Source organism: Hylobates moloch, unplaced genomic scaffold (genome assembly GCF_009828535.3).
Source record: "Hylobates moloch isolate HMO894 unplaced genomic scaffold, HMol_V3 SCAFFOLD_5, whole genome shotgun sequence".
NCBI lineage: Eukaryota > Metazoa > Chordata > Mammalia > Primates > Hylobatidae > Hylobates > Hylobates moloch.
The window spans coordinates 113,852,499-113,869,026 of NW_026652280.1; the positions used below are offsets into that span (position 1 = coordinate 113,852,499).

General features: G+C 39.2%; 1 protein-coding gene across 7 annotated transcripts in view; it reads left to right on the forward strand.

The window, feature by feature from the left end:
• The window catches only part of PTPN22 (protein tyrosine phosphatase non-receptor type 22), a 57,618-nt gene that overhangs the window by 20,669 nt on the left and 20,421 nt on the right, over positions 1-16,528 (forward strand). For 6 of the 7 annotated variants that reach the window (XM_032154933.2, XM_032154937.1, XM_032154932.2 and 3 more), the window contains 4 exons: positions 2,076-2,162; positions 12,176-12,252; positions 12,389-13,206; positions 16,100-16,183. In XM_032154933.2, coding sequence (XP_032010824.1) covers positions 2,076-2,162; positions 12,176-12,252; positions 12,389-13,206; positions 16,100-16,183 — 1,066 coding nt within the window. The remainder of the gene's footprint in view (positions 1-2,075; positions 2,163-12,175; positions 12,253-12,388; positions 13,207-16,099; positions 16,184-16,528) is intronic. The other variant, XM_032154938.1, reaches the window with a different exon arrangement.

The window sequence follows — 16,528 nt, forward strand, 5'->3', positions numbered from 1 at the left end:
GTTTTAGAGATAAAACAACTGACAATGGCAATTCAGATATTTTAGTCTAGAAGTTGTGAATTAAAGGGATAAAATAAAGAGCTATTATAATATAAAACTGTTTGGCCTGCACAGATTTTCCACTAATAACTGGTGGAAAAAAATAACTTCCATGTGTTGAGTGTAAGTGTTTTCTATATTCAACCTGTGAGGGAGAAAGCTTATGTGAAATGAAAGCATTAGCTGGTTTAATGCTGTCAGACTTGAAAGAAGGCTGATCCATGTAAATGCATAAAGATTCCAGAAGTATGGAACCTAGTTATATAAATAGCAATACGAATTTAATAAAACCATACCCCATTTCAAAAACAAATTCCATTTCAGGCCTACTTTTAAGAGTTGGAAGACAGCTGAAAAAGCCTTCACATTTTGGCATCATCAAACAACTAACTGAACTTGACAGTTGTAGCTGTTTTTTCTGACACTGCTCTAACCAGGAAATGGCACTGTAACCAGATGAGAGCTTCCTGTCTAATTTTTCTTTTTCTTTCTTTCTTTCTTTTTTTTTGAGATGGAGTTTCACTCTGTCACTCAGGCTGGATTGCAATGGTGCGATCTTGGCTCACTGCAACTTCTGCCTGCAGGGTTCAAGCAAGTCTTCTGCCTCAGCCTCCCGAGTAGGTGGGACTACAGGCACGCGTCACCATGCCCAGCTAATTTTTTTGTATTTTTAGTGGAGATGGGGTTTCACCATGCTGGCCAGGCTGGTCTTGAACTCCTGATTTCGTGATCTGCCCGCCTCGGCCTCCCAAAGTGCTGGGATTACAGGCGTGAGCCGCCATGCCCGGCCCTAATTTTTCTTTCTTAAAAAAATTAGCCAGATGTGGTGGCTCACACCTATAATCTCCGCACTTTGGGAGGCTGAGGCAGGTGGATCGCTTGAGCTCAGGAGTTCAAAACCAGCCTGGGCAACATAGTGAGACCCTGTCTCTACAAAAAAATACAAAAATTAGCAGGGTGTAGTGGCAGGTGCCTGCAGTTCCGACTTACTTGGTAGACTGAGGTGGGAGCATCACTTGAGCCTGGGAGGTCGAGGCTGCAGTAAGCTGAGATTGCATCACTGCACTCCAGCCTGGGCAACACAGTGAGACCGTGTCTCAAAAAAAATAAAATAAATAAAGAGCATACTAATGGCTGTGTTGGATGATACAGACTCTGCAGTGTTTCCTGCTAAAATTATCTTTGAAAAAAAAATTGTTCCTTATTTGTATAGAAATGTGTCAAGTGTCAGGAAAAACCCTGAATAGGCCCTTTCAGATAAAAACTAAGTTTAAAATGAAGTGCTTGAGCAACTACAGACAAAAACAGAGTAGTAATAACTCATAAACCTTGTAATAGTAGAGGTCTCATTTCTCTATGGTGAAATCCTTTTGTAACCACAAATTTCCAAACCTTATTTAGTGGTTTACCTTACTTTGGTATCTTTACTAGGACAAAATTTTAGCAACTTTATCTAAATGCACTGAACTAAGAGTGTGGAAATTAAGTTTCTAAGCCAAGTCCTGGAAATTCCTTCTGAATGACCTGGGATAAACTGTAAATAGGTATAAATAGCCTATCTACTTTATAGAGCAATTGTGAGGACCAAATTAAAGCATAGACATTGAAGTTATCTATCTATACACCAACCACTATCTCTTTTTCCAGAAAAGATGAAGGTTGCTCACTAAAAATCCATCTAGAATGAAATAATTTTTTTTTAATGTGAGCAAGGGAAACAGAATTAGAGAAATGATGGTGGAGAGAAAGATAAGAAAGTAGGGTTAGAACATAAAAGAAACAAGTCATAAGATTCTTGTACATTAGTTAGAGGTGTATCAAATATTTAGCTATTTTCAGCAGCATAAAAGTGCTTTGAAATCTGAAGTGAACTATGTAAGCATAAGGCAATTAGTAAGTTTAATAACATGCTGATCGTCCTTTTGGGTCTGCTATATTAGGATTTGATTGGTGTTCATATTCCTAAAATCTCGTCCTGTAGTTCACCACTTTTTTTGTTTTTGTTTTCATTTGTTCTGGGTTGCGATGCTCTTCAGGAACAATATGAACTGGTCTACAATGCTGTATTAGAACTATTTAAGAGACAGATGGATGTTATCAGAGATAAACATTCTGGAACAGAGGTAAAATTTAAACTAGATATTATGTCAAAAAAATTTTCATACTTGCTTTTGGTCAAGGGATGTCAGATTTGTTGCAGGATTTATCTATTGTCACAACTAAATTGAGAGTGTCATGTGTGCATAGGGCTGCACTGAAAATTTCCTGTGGAAAATGACAAATTAATTTGATGTAATTTAACTTAAAAAATTAATCTCACTAAGTCTGGTGGCTCACACCTGTAATCCCAGCATTTTGGGAGCTCGAGGCAGGCAGATCACCTGAGGTCAGGAGTTCAAGACCAGCCTGGCCAACATGGTGAACCCCATCTCCAAAAAAAAAAAAAAAAAAAAATTTAGCCAGGAGTGGTGGGGCATACCTGTAGTCCCAGCTACTCCAGAGGCTGAGGCAGGAGGATTGCTTGAACCTGGGAGGTGGAGGTCGCAGTGAGTTGAAATGGCACCACAGCACTCCAACCTGGGCAACAAAGTGAGACCCTGTCTCAAAGAGAAACAAAAATTTAAAAATAATCTCTTGGCTGGGTAAGGTGGTTCATGCCTGTAATCCTAGCACTTTGGAAGGCCAAGGTGGAAGGATTGTTCAAGCCTAGGAGTTTGAGAGCAGCCTTGGCAACATAGCAATTGTCTCTACAAAAAAATTTTTCCAAATGGCTGGGCGCAGTGGTTCATGCCTGTAATCCCAGCACTTTGGGAGGCCGAGACGGGGTTTTGCTATATTGACCAGGCTGGTCTTGACCTGGGATCAGGACTTCAAGACCAGCCTGGCCAACATGGTGAAACCCTGTCTCTACTAAAAATACAAAAATTAACTGAGCATGGTGATGCGCACCTGTAATCCCAGCTACTCGGGAGGCTGAGGCATGAGAATCATTTGAACCCAGGAGGCGGAGGTTGCAGTGATCTGAGATTGCACCACTGCACTCCAGCCTAAGTGACAGAGCAACGCTCTGTTTAAAAAAAAAAAAAAAGCCCCAGCAAAAAGAGAAGGCTTAACTAAGATTCGGAGTCTCATAACAATGTGAAAATACCCAGATTTCAGTCGAAAATCACTTATTATACCAAGAACCAGGAAGATCTCAAACTGAATTTAAAAAAGGACAATAGGTGACAACACTGAGATGATGTAGATGTTGGAATTATCTGACAAGGATTTTAAAGCAGCCAAGATAAAAATACTTCAATGAGCAATTAAAAACATGGTTAAAACAACAACAACAAAGACAATAAAAAGAATGAAAATATGAAAAAAGAAAAAAGTAAAAACATGCTTAAACCAAATTAAAAAATACAAAGCCTCATCCAAAAAAAAAAAGAGTCTCAGCAAAGAAACAAGATATAAAGAGAACCAAATGGAAATTTTAGAACTTAAAAATACAGTAACTGAAGCAAAATAGATGGGTTCAACAGCAGAATAGAGGGTATGGAAAAAAGAATTAATGAATTGAAAAGTAGAACAACAGAAATTGCAAACCTGCACATTGTGCACATGTACCCTAAAACCTAAAGTATAATAATAAAAAAAAAAGAAATTGTCCAGTTTGAGCAACAGTGTTAAAATAGACTGAAAAAAATAAACAGAGCTGCAGGGAACTAAGGGACAAAAAAAAAAAAAAAAAAAAAATCTAGCATTGTGTCATCAAAACCCCAGAAAGAAAAGAAAAAGGGCAGGGCTGAAAAAGTACTGGAAGATACATCATAATTAAATTTCTGAAAACAAAAAACAACAAAAAAGTTTTAGAAATCAGCCAGAAAAAGATGACACCTTAACTGTAGGAGGAAAACAATTAGAATGACAGCAGATTTTGCATTAGGAATCACAGAGGTCAGAAGGAAGTGGCACAATATTTTCCAAGTGCTGAAAGAAAATAACTGTCAATCCAGAGTTTTACACCCAGTGAAAACATCCTTCAGGGCTGAAGGGGAAATCAAGACATTCTCAGATGAAGAAAAACTAAGATAATCTGTTACCAGTAGACCTACCCTAAAAAAATGGCAATGGAAGCTTTCTAAACCAAAAGGGAATGATGAAAGAAGGAAGAAAGAACATAATAAATGTGGGTAAATATATAATAAACTTTCCTTCTTCTCTTGAGTTTTATAAATGATGTTTTACAATTGAAGCAAAAATATAACACTGACTGATGTTGTTCTAAACATATTAAAGGAAATATTTTAAATGATTGTAACAGGAGGATGGTAAGAAACATAAATGAAGGTAAGGCTTCCACACTTGGACTGGTAAAATGATAACACCAGTACAGTGTGATACCATATATCTATATCTATATCTAGAGCCATGACTAAAAAAGGCTATACAAAGAGATATAATAAAACACACTATAGGTAAATCAAAATGGAATTCTAAAAAATGCAGGAAAGAGAAAACATCAGGAAAAAGAAAAGATCAATGAGAAACACAAAGAATAAAGAGAAAACAAAAAATAAAATAGCAGAATGAAACCTGACCATATTAATAATTACATTAAACATATAAGCCTAAATACACCAATATTTACTGGTGGTAGAGTGAATTGCCAGATTGGCATAGAGAATTAAAAAACGATTCAACTATATGTTGTCTATGAGAAACTCACTTCAAATATATAAGAGGGCTAAAAACAAAGGAATGGAAAAAAGATATATCATGTAAACATGAATCAAAGGAAAGCAGGAGTGGCTATGTTAATATCAGATAAATTAGACTTCAGAGCAAAGACAATTATCAGAGATAGGGAAAGATAATGATAAAAGGGTCAATCTGCCAGTAAGACATAATAGTCCTAAATGTATATAGACCAAACAATGAAGTTGCAAAATATGTGAAGAAAAACTCATAGAACTTAAAGGAGAGAAACAGATGATTCACAGTCATAGCCAGAGACTTCAATATTCTTCTTTCAACAATTTTGATAGAACTAGACAGAAAACCAGCAAGGATATAGGTGAACTCAACACCACTAACTGACAAAATCTAGTTGACACTTACAGAACACTCTACCTAATAAGAATAAACATTCTTTTAAAGTGCTTATGGAAACTATATATCAAGATAGAGTATATCCTGAGCCATAAAAATCTGAAAAATTTGAAAAATTTTTTTAAATTGAAATTAAGCTGGGAGCGGTGGCTCACACCTGTAATCCCAGCACTTTGGGAGGCCAAGGCAGACAGATCACATGAGGTCAGGAATTTGAGACCAGCCTGGCCAGCCTGGCCAAACCCCATCTCTAATAAATATACAAAAATTAGCCAGGTGTGGTCATGGGCACCTGTAATCCCAGTTACTGGGAGGCTGAGGAAGGAGAATCGCTTGAACCTGGTAGGCGGAGGTTGCAGTGAGCCAACATAGCATCACTGCACTCCAGCCTGGCCAACAAAGCGAGACTCTGTCTCAAAACAAACAAACAAAAAAAAACCAAACCAAACCAAACCACCACAACAACAACAACAACAACAACAACAAAACAGGCCGGGCGCGGTGGCTCACGCTTGTAATCCCAGCACTTTGGGAGGTCGAGGCGAGCGGATCACGAGGTCAGGAGATCGAGACCACGGTGAAACGCCGTCTCTACTAAAAATACACAAAAAAATTAGCCGGGCGTGGTGGCAGGCGCCTGTAGTCCCAGCTACTCGGAAAGGCTGAGGCAGAATGGCGTGAACCCGGGAGGCGGAGCTTGCCGTGAGCCGAGATTGCGCCACTGCCCTCCAGCCTGGGCGACAGAGAGAGACGCCGTCTCAAAAACAAAACAAAACAAAACAAAACAGAAATTATACAGAATATATTTTCTGACCACAATAGAATCAAATTAGAAATCAGTAACAGAGACCGGGCATGGTGGCTCTTGCCTGTAATCCTAGCACTTTGAGAGGCCAAGGTGGGAGGATTCCTTGAGGCCAGGAGTTCAAAATGATCCTGGGTAACACAGGGGGACCCCCATCTCTACGAAAGTTAAAAACTCAGCCAGGTGTGATGGCATGTGCCTGTAGTCCCAGCTACTCAGGGGGCTGAGGTGGGAGGATTGCTTGAGCCTGGGAGGTCAAGGCTGCAGTCAACTGTGATTGTGCCACTGCACTCCAGCCTGGGTGACAGAGCAAGACCCTGTCTCAAAAATAAATAAATAAATTAATTAATTAAAAAAATCAGTAACAGAAAGGTAATGGAAAAGTATCCAAATCCTTGGAAATCAAACCACACTTTTCTAAATAATCTACTGGGTCAAGGAGAAAGTCTCAAAGGAAATAAACACACTGAATTAAACAAAAATGAAAATACAACATATGAAAATTTATGAGACAGAAGCTATAGCAGTACTGAGAGGGACCTTTATAGCACTAAGTGCATCCATTAGAAAACAGTATAGGTCTCAATAATCTGTCACTCCAAGAATATAGAAAAAGAAATAAAGAGCATAAATCAATGAAATTGGAAACAATAACAGAGAAAAATCAGAATTGGTTTTTTGTTTGTTTTTGTTTTTTTGAGACAGAGTTTCACTCTATCACCCAGGCTGGAGTGCAGTGGCACGATCTTGGCTCACTGGAACTTCCGCCTCCCAGGTTCAAGCGATTCTCCTGCCTTAGCCTCCCAAATAGCTGGGACTACAGGTATGTGCCAACATGCCCAGCTAATTTTTCTATTTTTGTAGAGATAGGGTTTTGCCATGTTGGCCAGGCTGGTCTTGAACTCCTGACTATCTGCTTGCCTCGGCCTCCCAAAGTGCTGGGATTACAGGCGTGAGCCAAGGCATCCAGCCTGGTTTTTTTAAAAAATAAAAAAAAAAATTTGTTCTTTAACAAGATCAATGAAATTGAAAAACCTTTTTAAAAACTGACACAGATAAAAAGGGAGAAAATAAAAATTACCAATATCAGGAATGAAATAGGTGCTATGTTGCCCAGGCTGGTCTTGAACTCCTGGGCTCAAGGGATTTTCCTGCCTTGGCCCCACAAAGTGCTAGGATTACAGGCGTGAGTCACCACACCCGGCCCAGAATGGATTATTTTCTCAAACACAATCTACCACAATTTACTCCGCATGACATAGATAATTTGAGTAGCCCCTTAGTGATTAGAAAAATTGAATTTGTAATTTTAAAACTCCCAAAAAAGAAATCTCAGGCCCACATAGTTTCACTAGAGAATTCTATCAAATGGTTGAGGAAGAATTAACACCAATTTTATACAGTCTATACTAGGAAATAGAAAAGGAAGAGGTACTTTCCAATTAGTATTTTTATTGTTGTACAATATATCATTTTAATTTACTATTTTAGCCATTTTTAAGTGTACAATACAGTGGCATTAAGTATATTCACAATGTTGAGTGACTATCACTGTTTCTGGAACTTTCATTATTCTAAACAGACACTCTGTATCCATTAAACAATAACTCCCTATTCTCCCCTCCCACTGGCCCCTGGCAACTATCATTCTACTTTCTGTCTCTATGAATTTGACTACTCTAGGTACCTGATGTGGGTGGAATCATATAGTATTTGTCCTTTTGTGTCTGGCTTATTTCACTTAGCGTAATGTCCTCAAGGTTCATCCATGTTGTAACGTGTCAGAATTTTCTTACTCATTAAGGCTGAATAATATTCCATTGTATATATTTATACACACACCCACACCACACACACATGCACACATTTTGTTTATCCATTCATCCATCAATGGATACTTGAGTTCATTCTACCTTTTGGCTGCTGTAATGCTGTGATGACCACAGGTATACAAATATATATTTGTATCCCTGCTTTTAATTACTTTGGGTATAACCCAGAAGTGGAATTACATGTGGTAATTCTATGTTTGGTTTTCTTTTATAACAGCCATACTGTTTTCCATAGCAGCTGTGCCATTTTACATTCCCACCAACAGTACGCAAGGATTCCAATTTCTCTACATCCTGGCCAACACTTTTTATTTTCTGTTTTTTGTTTGTTTGTTTGTTTGTTTGTTTTTTGAACGGAGTCTCGCTCTGTTGCCAGGCTGGAGTGCAGTGGCACAATCTCAGCTCAGTGCAACCTCCGCCTCCCAGGTTCAAGTGATTCTCCTGCCTCAGCCTCCCGAGTAGCTGGGATTACAGGCACATGCCACCACGCTCAGATAATTTTTGTATTTTCAGTAGAGACGGGGTTTCACCATGTTGGCCAGGATGGTCTCAATCTCTTGACCTCGTGATCCGCCGGCCTCGGCCTCCCAAAGTGCTGGGATTACAGGTGTGAGCCACCACGCCTGGCCTATTTTGTTTTTTTGATGGCAGCCATCCTAATTAGGTGTGAAGTGGTATCTCATTGTGATTTTGATTTATTTTTTCCTAATGATTAAACACCTTTCTGTGGTCTTATTGGCCATTCGTATATCCTCTTTGGAAAAACGTCTCTTCAAGTCTTGACCTTCCCCCACACACTCCCACTTTTTTTTTAGTCAGGGTCTTGCTCTGTCATTCAGGCTGGAGTCCAGTGGCACCATCATGGCTCACTGAAGCCTCAAACTCCTGGGCCTTAAGTGATCCTCCCACCTCAGCTCCTGAGTAGCTGAAACTATAGGTATGCACTACCACACCAAGCTAATTTTTTTTTTTAACTTTTTTTTTTTAGAGACAGGGTCTCATTATGTTGCCCAGGCTAGTCTTGAACTCCTGGCCTCAAGGAATCCTCCTACCTCAAACTCCCCAGTAGCTGAGACTACAAGCATGAGCCACAGTGCCCAGATTTTGCTCATTTTTTAATTGAGGCTGTATGCGGTGGCTCACGCCTGTAATCCCAGCACTTTGGGAGGCCGAGGCGGGCAGATCACTTGAGGTCAGGAGTTCGAGATCAGCCTGGCCAACATGGTGAAATCCCGTCTCTCCTACAAAGACAAAAATTAGCTGGGTGTGGCGTGTGCCTGTAATCCCAGGTACTCGGGAGGCTGATGCAGGAGAATTGCTGGAACCCAGGAGGCAGAGGTTGCAGTGAGCCGAGATTGTACCACTGCACTCTAGCCTGGGTGACAGACTGAGACTCTGTCTCCCTCCACCAAAAAAAAAAAAAAAAAAAAAATTGAGTTGTTTACACGTTGTTGAGTTTTAGGAGTTCTCTATATATTCTGGATCTTGATCTCGTATCAGATATGTGATTTGCAAATACTGTCTTCCATTCAGTCAATGGGTTGCTTTTTTGCCTTTGTGTCCTTTGGTGTGTAAAAGTCTTAAATCTCAATGAAGTCCAATTTTCCTATTATTCTTTTGTTGTTTGTGCCTTTGGTGTCCTATCTAATAAATCATTGCCAAATCCAATGTCATGAAGCTTGCCCATTTTCTTATAAGAGTTTTATATTTTACTTCTTATGTTTAGGTATTTGATCAATTTTTGAGTTAATTTCTGTATCATAAGATAAGGGTCCAACTTCATTCTCTCTCTCTCTTTTTTTTTTTCTTTGAGACGGAGTTTTGTTCTTGCTGCCCAGGGTGGAGTGCAATGGTGTGATCTCGGCTCACCGGAACCTCCACCTCCCGGGTTCAAGCGATTCTCCTGCCTCAGCCTCCTGAGTAGCTGGGATTACAGGCATGCGCCACCGTGCCTGGCTAACTTTGTATTTTTAGTAGAGACAGGGTTTCTCCATGTTGGTTCAGGCTGATCTCAAACTCCCAACCTCAGGTGATCCGCCTGCCTCGGCCTCCCAAAGTGCTGGGATTACAGGCATGAGCCACCGCATACAGCCTCAACTTCATTCTTTTGCATGTGTATATTCAGTTTTTCCCAGAATCATTTATTGAAAACACTCTCCTTTCTCCATTGAATTGTCTTGGCACTTTTGTCAAAAATCAATTGCCCACCATATGTAAATGTTTTTTTCAAAGCTCTTCTATTCCATTGGTCTTTAGTCTATACTATGTCAGTACCACACTGTTTTAATTACTGTAGCTCTGTAGCAATTTTTGAAATCAGGTAGTGTGTCATTCAACTTTGCTCTTCTTTTTCAAGATTGTTTTGACTATTCAGTGCCCCTTGAAATTCCATGAATTTTAGTCTAGTTTTTAAACAAATTATGTAAAAATGCCATTGGGTTTTTGATAAGAATTGCATTGCACTTGTAGATCACTTTGAATGTCTATTTATTTATATCTTGTTTAATTTCCTTCAGCAAAGCTTTGTAGTTTTCAGTATACAAGTTTTTTGCCTCCTTGGTTAAATCTACTCCTAAGTATTTTATTCTTTTTGATGCCATTATAAATATAACTGTTTCCTTAATGTTCTTTTCAGATTGTTCATTGCTAATGTATAGAAATGCAACTCGTTTTATGTGTTCATTTTACATCCTGCAACTTTGAATTTGTTTATTAGCTCTAGCAGATTTTTTGTGGAATTCCATATATAAAATCATGTCATCTGAGAATAGAGATAATTTTACTTCCTTTTTTTCCAATTTTTTTTTTTTTTTTTTTTGATGGAATCTCACTCTGTCGCCCAGGCTGGAATGCAATGGCATGATCTCGGCTCACTTCAACCTCTGCCTCCTGTGCTCAAGAAAGTCTCCTGCTTCAGCCTCCCGAATAGCTGGGATTACAGGTGTGCACCTCATGCCCGGCTAATTTTTATATTTTTAGTAGAGATGGGCTTTCACCATGTTGGCCAGGCTGGTTTCGAACTCCTGACCTCAAGAAATCCACCCACCTTGGCCTCCCAAAGTGCTGGGATTACAGGCATGAGCCACTGTGTGCAGCCTTTTTTTCCAGTTTGAATGCTTTTTTTTTTTCTTGCCTAAGAACAAAACTAATTTAAAAAATTACTTTGGCTAGGACTTTAGTACTGTGTTGAATAGAAGTGGTAAAAGTTGGCATTCTTGTCTTGTTTTTGATCTTAGGGGAAAAGCTTTAAGTCTTTCACGTATGGATATGATGTTAGTTATGGGTTTTCATATATGGCCTCTATCATGTTGAGAACATTTCCTTATATTCCTATTTTGTTAAGTGATTTTAACATGAATTTTGTCAAATGCTTTTTCTGCATCAATTGAGATGTTCAAAATGGATTTTAACATCTCTGAAATGAAGATATATTTTATAATCAATGGTATTCTAAGATTCTATGAACCACAATAACACATTTCATGATATGATAATTGCTATAAAAAATAAGGATTGGGAAGCTGAGGCGAGAGCACCTGAACCCAGGAGGTCAACACTGCAGTGAGCCATGTTTGTGCCACTGCACTCCAGCCTGGATAACAGAATAAGACCCTAACTTAATTAAAAAAAAAAAAAAAGATTGAAGCCAGGCACTGTGGTACACACCTGTAGTGTCCCAGCTACTTGGGAGGCTGACGTAGGAGGACTGCTTAAGCCCAGGAGTTTGAGGCCAGACTGGGCAATATAGCGAGGCCCTGTCTCTTAAAAAAGAAGAAGATTGAGCGTGGCTGGACAGGGGAAGAAGTGTGATTTTAGGCTGGGTAGTCAGGGAAGGTTTCCTTATGCAGATGACAGTTAAGCAGAGATCTAATTACTTAGAAGGAGCCAGCCATGCAAAATTTGGAGCAAAAATATATTAATCAGGGGGAATAGTAAGTGTAAAAGCCTTGACTTGGAAATAAGTTTGGCATGCTAAAGTAATGGCAAGAAAACCAGTATACCTAGAGCATAGCGAGGAGGAAAAGAGTAGAACAAGATGAAATAGGTCCAGAGACCTAATAAGTACCTCTAAAGGGCTGAGATGCTGAAATTTCTAAAGGCAGAGTGTTTTTGAGACTAAAGTTACCCACCAAAGAACATTTTTAAAACTCCCACATTTGAAAAGATGATATACACAAATCCTTTCTAATTTCTATAACACTATTAATCCTTTATTCTGGCCATCTCAGTATATGAACGAGTTCTTGCTGAGTTCAATATTTTGGAAGCTAATCTAACCCTTTCATGAATTATTTTAAATCTTTTTATTTCCTGAAAAATTACTTTTCAGCCTTCTAAATGTTAAAGTATCTTATTGACATTGCTTCACTGAAAACCAGCCTCTGACTTATTTCTTTTAAAGAGTCAAGCAAAGTATTCTATTCCTGAGCAAAATCACACTCTCCAAGCAGACTCTTATTCTCCTAAATTACCAAAAAGGTGAGTACAATTTTATATATCTAAACGTTGACTAATTGTGTCTGGGAGATGAATCTCATGCTTATACATAATTGTGATGCTAGGAAGAGGCCTGTTTGGGGTATAGTGTCATCATTACGCTTTCTTTTTGTTTTAGTACCATAAAAGCAGCAAAAATGATGAACCAACAAAGGACAAAAATGGAAAACAAAGAATCTTCTTCCTTTGACTTTAGGACTTCTGAAATAAGTGCAAAGGAAGAGCTAGTTTTGCACCCTGCTAAATCAAGCACTTCTTTTGACTTTCTGGAGCTAAATTACGGTTTTGACAAAAATGCTGACACAACCATGAAACGGCAGACAAAGGGATTTCCAACAGTTGGGGAACCTCTTCAGAAGCATAAAAGTTTGGATTTGGGCTCTCTTTTGTTTGAGGGATGTTCTAATTCTAAACCTGTAAATGCAGCAGGAAGATATTTTAATTCAAAGGTGCCAATAACACGGACCAAATCAACTCCTTTTGAATTGATACAGCAGAGAGAAACCAAGGAAGTGGACAGCAAGGAAAACTTTTCTTATTTGGAATCTCAACCACATGATTCTTGTTTTGTAGAGATGCAGGCTCAAAAAGTAATGCATGTTTCTTCAGCAGAACTGAATTATTCACTGCCGTATGACTCTAAACACCAAATATGTAATGCCTCTAATGTAAAGCACTATGACTCTAGTGCTCTTGGTGTATATTCTTACATACCTTTAGTGGAAGATCCTTATTTTTCATCATGGCCTCCAAGTGGTACCAGTTCTAAGATGTCTCTTGATTTACCTGAGAAGCAAGATGGAACTGTTTTTCCTTCTTCTTTGTTGCCAACATCCTCCACATCCCTCTTATCTTATTACAATTCACATGATTCTTTATCACTGAATTCTCCAACCAATATTTCCCCACTATTGAACCAAGAGTCAGCTGTACTAGGTAAGTTATTTTTTAAAGTTTGCATAGAATTTTAGATTTCACTTTGTTTCTATAGAATATTTGGTTTCTTCTCCTCTTCCCTCTTCTCCTCTGCTTCTTCTCTTTTTTTTTTTTTATTTTTTTTGAGATGGAGTCTCACTCTGTCACCCAGGCTGGAGTACAGTGGTGCAATCTCGGCTCAATGCAACCTCCGCCTCCAGGGTTCAAGCAATTCTCCTGCCTCAGCCTCCCGAGTAGCTGGGATTACAGGAGCGCGCCACCACGCCCGGCTAATTTTTGTATTTTTAGCAGAGATGGAGTTTCATCATGTTGGCCAGGATGGTCTTGATCTCTTGACTCCATGATCTGCCTGCCTCGGCCTCCCAAAGTGCTGAGATTACAGGCATGAGCCACCACGCCTAGCCTGCTTCCTTCTCTTTCTTCTTCCTGCTACTCCTCAAATAAATACATTCCAGGAGTGTTTTAATGCTATAATAAGTTGAAAATAGCAACATCAAACATAATATCCCATGAAACAGGCAACAATGGAGGCATTCAAGATCTGGTACAGGATCTGTACCAGCAGGAGTGCTTCTAAAAAAGGCACGTCTCATTTCTAGAAATGTATATCAAAGGCCCACAATATACTGTTTCTTAAAAATATTTTTTGAAACAGAATCTCACTATATTGCCCATGCTGGAGTGCAGTGTTGTGAACATTGCTCATTGCAGCCTTGATGTCCTGGGCTCAACCGATCCTCCCACATCAGCCTCCCAAGTAGCTGGGACCACAGGGACACGCCCATGCCTGGCTAATTTTTTTTTTTTTTTTTAGAAATGGGGTCTTGCTATGTTGCCCAGCCTGGTCTCGAAAATCTGGCCTCAAGCAATCCTCCCACCATGGCCTCCAAAAGTGCTGGGATTACAGGTGCAAGCCACCACACCTAGCTTCAGAATTTACTCTTAACATATAGAAGCAGCTTCCAAAGGAAGAGCAGAAAAAAATTTGATCAATAGCATCCAGAATTTTTGTTGCACAATTATGTGGCTAAAATGAGTTGAACATATTGCTAAAAATTCAATTCTCTTCCTGCAGGAGTTGGGAGAACCTGATTTCTTGCTCTTTTGTAGTAATTTCGTAGATGACAATACATGTTTAGTATTTTGTGTAAAAATTTTATCTTATGTATACCTTTATTTTCATGTTTTATCTCTTTTATAATTCTGTATTTTTGCATATAACACATATTGTTCTGTTTTACTGATTAGTTTGAAAGTAGAAATGAGCCTCCTGTTAGAGATGATGACAATAATTTGATGTGGAAGATGATGAGGGAAAGCAAAGAACAAGTTTAACTCCTTTAGGTATATCATCAAATAATTCATAAAGCACATTCTACATAGATAGGAGGTGGAGAAAACTTTTGCTCTATAACATTATTTATTGTAGAGTTTCTTAATAAATAGTTGTGTAGATCATTTGTAGCTTTGTTGCAAAAATATCTGGATCTAAGAAGTTCCTTCTGTGATTACATTATTTTATACATTTTTAACCATTTAAATGTATTTTCTTTTCTTTTTTTTTTTTTTTGAGACGGAGTCTTGCTCTGTCCCCCAGGCTGGAGTGCAGTGGCGCGATCTCGGCTCACTGCAAGCTCCGCCTCCCGGGTTCACGCCATTCTCCTGCCTCAGCCTCCCGAGTAGCTGGGACTACAGGCGCCTGCCAACACGCCCGGCTAATTTTTTGTATTTTTAGTAGAGACGGGGTTTCACCGTGTTCGCCAGGATGGTCTCGATCTCCTGACCTCGTGATCCGCCCGCCTCGGCCTCCCAAAGTGCTGGGATTACAGGCTTGAGCCACCGTGCCCGGCATTTTCTTTTCTTAGATACTCAAAATACCTTAAACTTCTCTGAGCATCTGCATCATTAAAAAACAGAGCGAACCTCCGTCTCAAAAAAAATTAATAAATACAAACAAACCCTTATTTTCAGGGATTGTAACAATATCGTCATGTGCCATCTGGTGGCAGTTTCTTGTAATAGCATTTAAAATGTTTAATAAAAACTCTGAATGTTTGTATAGAAATACAGACTATCCTATACTGTTGTTTTGTAAAATGGAAAAATACCCATATTCTTGGATTTTGTATAGAATGAAGAGATACTGAAATCTTTATGATTTTACCTAATGTATAACTGAACCTTTTACATATCAAAGCACTTTATAATGCTTTATTATATAGTCTACGTAAAACAAAAGGAGTTATGTAAAAGATAAGTCAAGTTTCCAAAATTAACATAATATTTTATGTTAACTGATACACCGTGACTCAATCAAAATACTTTTGAGCTTTTATGTATTTATTTTTTATTATTATTATTGTTTGAGACGGAGTCTCCTGCTGCCACCCAGGCTGGAGTGCAGTGGTGCAATCTCGGCTCACTGCAAACTCCGCCTGCCGGGTTCACGCCATTCTCCCGCCTGAGCCTCCCGAGTAGCTGGGACTACAGGCGCCCGCCACCACGCCCAGCTAATGTTTTGTATTTTTAGTAGAGACGGGGTTTCACCATGTTAGCCAGGATGGTCTCCATCTCCTGACCTTGTGATCTGCCCGCCTCGGCCTCCCAAAGTGCTGGGATTACAGGCGTGAGCCACCGCGCCCAGCCCTACTTTTGAGCTTTTAAAACAAACAATAAATGTTAAAGAATAAGCAAAAACCTCCTGGGTTTGTACCTTAAGAGAATTTATTTTGCTTTTTCCTTGAATGAACAAGTGCCAACTTTACTGATAATGTTGCTTCAACGGAATTTAAATATAAATTATGGTAAATTTATATTTAATATTAGAGTATAAGAATTTCCTTTGGATTGTTCTAATTAACAATTGTTACAATATTTCTGACATTTTGGATAGCAACTGCTCCAAGAATAGATGATGAAATCCCCCCTCCACTTCCTGTACGGACACCTGAATCATTTATTGTGGTTGAGGAAGTTGGTAAGTACAGTTCAGTAAGTATAAAATAAAGTGTAGGTCGGGCATGGTGGCTCATGCCTTTAATTCCAGCACTTGGGGAGGCTGATGTGTGAGCCTTGAGTTTGAGGAGTTCATTGAGGCCAGGAGTTCAAGACTAGCCTGTGCAACATAGTGAGACCTCATCTCTAAAAAAAAAATTTTGTTTAATTTAGCAGAGCAATGGCAGCATGCATGTGTAGTCCCAACTACTTGGATGGTGGGGGCGAGAAGACCACTTGAGCCCAGGAGTTGGGGGCTGCAGTAAGCCATGATTGTGCCACTGCACTCCAGTCTGGGTGACAGAGCAAGACCCTGTCTCAAAAAATA